We start from the raw sequence: 4,246 nt of genomic DNA, 5'->3' as shown, positions 1-4,246 counted from the left end.
CCCTGCAGCAAGACCCATTGACGCTACACTTCACCGACCACAAAGCCATCGTCTTCAAGATACCGCGCGCACCGACGCTAGGAATCACGCACGATCTCTAAATAAAGACGTAACGACCCCGTAGAAACGTCTCCTCTCTTCTCAATACATTCTCTCACTCTAACTTTCATTGGGTTGCGTTGCCAAGTGAAACGAAACGGAAACTCGATGCGCACCTCCCGCGATGCTTTCGCATTCCACCATTTTTGCCAGTAGGGTGATATGATGTGATTATTTTTTTTTAATCTGTCTCGGAACGCTAGCCTGTGCCGGTGCGTGCCAGCCGCTCGTGCCTCGTGTAGATGCGAGCGTCTACGTAATTCTCATGCGACGCCGATGCTGCTGCCGCTACTAGTTAAAATGAATGGTTTCCCAGAACCACTAAAAAGACGCCGGATTCAAATCCGATTGATTTGAAAATAAAGTTTACGTTCTTCTTCTTCTTCTAGAACCTTTTATTCGAAATTGTTTGGCCAAAGTTTTATGCTATAAGAAATACGTAGAATACGCGGAGAAAAATATACGTAGACAGTAGGGGCCGTTTTCTTGATTATACATAAATATGTTCAACGTGAAGGCTGGCGGCAGATATTTATTTGAAATATTAGTGCTTTGAGGGGAGGGGGATTCTGCGAGTACACGTACATTTCGCTCTTTTGAGTATATGGGCAAATATGTTAAGGCGGATGAGGCTCATTTTGTTATACGAGAGGTTCATTATTATACGAGAGGTCCATTTGAAGGCATAAAGTTGCCTTGTCAGAACATTTGCTTCACATACAAGTCGGATATTGAGCAAGACATAGGGTTGGAGGAACATGGTTTATTGAGCAAGCTTTCCATTGAATGTTGCCCAGGTCGAAAACTTCCGCTTTCAGAAGTAAGCATACGCCCGTAGCATGTAGAATGGCCAGTACACGATGTTAAAGAAGAGGAAGCAGACGGGGAAAAGATAGCGAGCGTTCCTCTCGACGGACTCCGATCTCTTGACGTTCCTGTGGTGCTCCTGCTTGTTGGCCCGGTTCATTTTCAGCAGGAAGTCGTCCGAAGGCGTTCCGTGCATCAACACCTGTGACATCACAGTTCACTAGTGATTAACAAAGTATGCGAGAAAAGTTATGTTTGAGAATGAAAAGCACTGTGCCGATGAGGAATAAAATTAGCGACTTTTGCACTCTGGGTATCAGAGAAAGAAAAAGAAACTGAGTGCCCTTCCACTCTGTGAAGAAGGACGACCAGCGAAGCTGTTATGTGTTCTTATAAAATGACGAAATTAAATATATGTATGACTATATATGTGCAATTACAGCATCAAGACAAAGACACCCATCCACCTTAATCCTCCTTCATCCACCTTAATACACCTTATAATATAGTCAACCCTAATCATCTTTGTTACACCTTAATCGACCCTAATCAACCCTAGTACACCTTAATCGACCTTAATCAACTTTAATCCACCGTAGTCCTCCTTAATCTACCTTAATCCTCCTTTATTCACCTTAGTAGAACTTAATCCACCTTAATCCTCCTTCATCCAGCTTAGCCGACCTTAATCCACCTTATTGAACCCTAATCCACCTTAATCAACCTTAATCATCTGTTGTCCACCTTAATCTGCCTTCATCCTCCTTCAGGCACCTTAATCGACCTTAATCAACTTTAATCCACCGTAGTCCTCCTTAATCCACTTAATCTTCCTTCATCCACCTTAATTGGTGAATTGTTGGGTAGACTATGACGTAGTGGTCATTCATCATTGGTTTTGCCACTTATGTTAAGGAGCTTACATACATAGGCTTCTGTGGGTTCAATTTTGTCGACGCGACTTTTTAAACACACCTGTCGACGCACGCATTTTGGTCAGAACCTAGCTATATACAGCTTCGCCGTAAGAGGTATCCCATATCTTCTACACGCACGAAAAATAACAATGGAACTCACAGGGCCTTTCGACTAAATATTCGAAAAAAAGATCACCGGCCCTTCCCCTGTCGAGGAAAATGGGGGTAATCGAAGCTTATGGCCAAGAGGAGGCTGTCGTAGGCGTTTCGCTTGGTTTGCCCTTAAGTCAGGGTCGGTGGCTCACGCTAGAATCCGCATGTCGACCGCGAGCCCTTTTCCGAGTGAGTTCGCGGCGCCGTTGTCAAACGCATCCTGCTCTTCGGCGGAACGCACCACGCGGGGCCTTCCCATCCGGACGCCGAAACTGATCTTAGCGCGCCAACCCCTTTCCTTACCTTACCCTCCCCGAGACACACCAAACGACCCTGATTGGTCGCGCGCGTCACGTGATCCGGTCCGGCGCAGCTCTCCCGCACCTGCTCTACTCTGGGAGCATCCGGGTTTTATCGTGACGCCACCACCAGCACCACCGCCTACACTTGCAAGGCATACAAGCTTCGCATGAAAAACATCTCCGTAGCCGTCACGATATAACTAGTCAACTGAGTGGCAAATGTCAGGTATATAACTTTAAGAGCTCGCTCGGTCTCACTCACTCACGTGTGCACGCTCTGTTCGCAGTAATCTCACCTAGTGAGGGAAACAGGTTCTCGTGTTGTTTAATAACGTTTGATAGGTATGTAAGCGAAAGGTTTTAAGCTAGTCAAAGCTGTGTAGTTCAAAAGTTGTGCTGGAAGCACAATTATGCGCTGCCGTCACTGCGAGACGGTACACAGGGGACCGCGCTTCGGCAGCTCTGAGCATAAGACGAATGAAGAAACTTGAAGCTTACGTGGCTACGTCCGCGAAGGCTTGGTCCACCTTCCTGAGCCAGAGTGCCCTGAGCTTAAGCCTGGCCATGTAGTTGACCATGGCGGAGACCAAGATGACGCCGTACACGAAAGTATGCACGCGGTGACCCATACGTCGGCGGCCTTCAGGTAGGAGACCCCGCGTATGAGTGCACGGGCGCCGTTGGACACAGTCACAATGGTGAGCAGGCAGTTGACGCTGAGCACCATGCGGCCTGTGGGATCTCGACCTTGAGCCACAGTGCGTGCCACGACATGAGCACGGTTAGCGTGAGTGGCAGGTACAGGTGGATCAGGTAGTAGCGGGGTCCCGCTCCCGCAGGAACTCCATCTTGAGGCTGCTAAAGTTTCCTGCACGTGCGCGAGTCCTATCAAAAATTCGAAGACATCATAGAGCGACATGCTGCTTCGTGGCGTAATGAAGGATAGGCAAACGATAAGGCGACACAGGCGACACTTTGTCTGCGTCGCCTTATCATTAGCTATAGTGTTTAGTCACGCTACTAAGCTGTGCGTCTAGCCATGACGTACCACTGTTTATCCCCATCGCATGATCTTTTCGAAGACACTACTCGTCTTCACGGCGCTAGAATCCCGCATTAGCCCTTAGAATACGTTTTTAGCTGTGATGCTTATTCGGCCGGAAGCTCTTTGTCTAACAGAGATCTGTGGCGTTCTGGTCTTGAGTCATGTCCAGAGAAAACCGAAGATTATCGCGTGCACTGCGCTCATGGCTCAATCCTTTCACCATGAAGCGCTGATTGAACCGATTAGTCGCTGACAGAAACTGATTGGAGTCGTTTCCTGTAACTTGAATTTTAGGGGCGAAGCTCCTTATAGCGGCACTCGTTCGTCCCCGTCGTAGTAGGTAGCCACGTCTAGTTTTATGAATTGCTCAATAGATGGCGTTGTGTGTCCCTATATGTATGTATACCCATATATACATATATATGTATATGTATAGTATAACCGGAAGCCGACTTCCGCTTCCGGTTCCGCTTCGGTTCGGAAGCCAGCTTCCGGCTTCCGGAGAACGCTTCCGGCGTTTTAGGGGCGAAGCTCCTATAGCGGCACCCGTTCGTCCCGTCGTAGTGTGTAACCAGTCTTAACGCTAGTACCAGATGTCGGTATAAAACTAACGTATTTATCCAGCGGCCGTGCCCGAGTGATCCCCCGGTGCTCGCCCACTCATCATCATTCACTTCGTGGATATGCGGTGATATTTCTGTCTCGCAGAAGACACACGCAGCTTTGACTTAGAATGCCGTATGTTGTTAACCGATGCGTCATACGGTGGCAGAGCTTGCTTGTGTAGTGTTAAATTGTGAGGCAGCACTCACCCGTTCGATGGAATCTTGTGAAGTTATGAATCTGAAAATTGATAACGTCGAATTCTGGAGCATCGTTCGAGAATTCTAGCACGACAAGGTTTGTCTCGCGCCAAGAAATGG

General features: G+C 47.9%; 1 protein-coding gene across 1 annotated transcript in view; it reads right to left on the bottom strand.

The window, feature by feature from the left end:
* Positions 1–851: 851 nt before the first annotated feature.
* LOC119455141 (glutamate-gated chloride channel-like) overlaps positions 852–4,246 on the bottom strand; it is a 15,817-nt gene continuing 12,422 nt past the window's right edge. Inside the window, exon 4 of the mRNA XM_049669382.1 lies at positions 852–1,108. Within this exon, the coding sequence (XP_049525339.1) occupies positions 914–1,108 (195 nt within the window). The 3' untranslated portion in view covers positions 852–913. The remainder of the gene's footprint in view (positions 1,109–4,246) is intronic.

The sequence above is a fragment of the Dermacentor silvarum genome, chromosome 6, assembly GCF_013339745.2.
Source record: "Dermacentor silvarum isolate Dsil-2018 chromosome 6, BIME_Dsil_1.4, whole genome shotgun sequence".
NCBI classification, from domain to species: domain Eukaryota; kingdom Metazoa; phylum Arthropoda; class Arachnida; order Ixodida; family Ixodidae; genus Dermacentor; species Dermacentor silvarum.
Note: the sequence above shows the minus strand (reverse complement) of the source record. Positions and strands in the feature narration are given on the sequence as shown.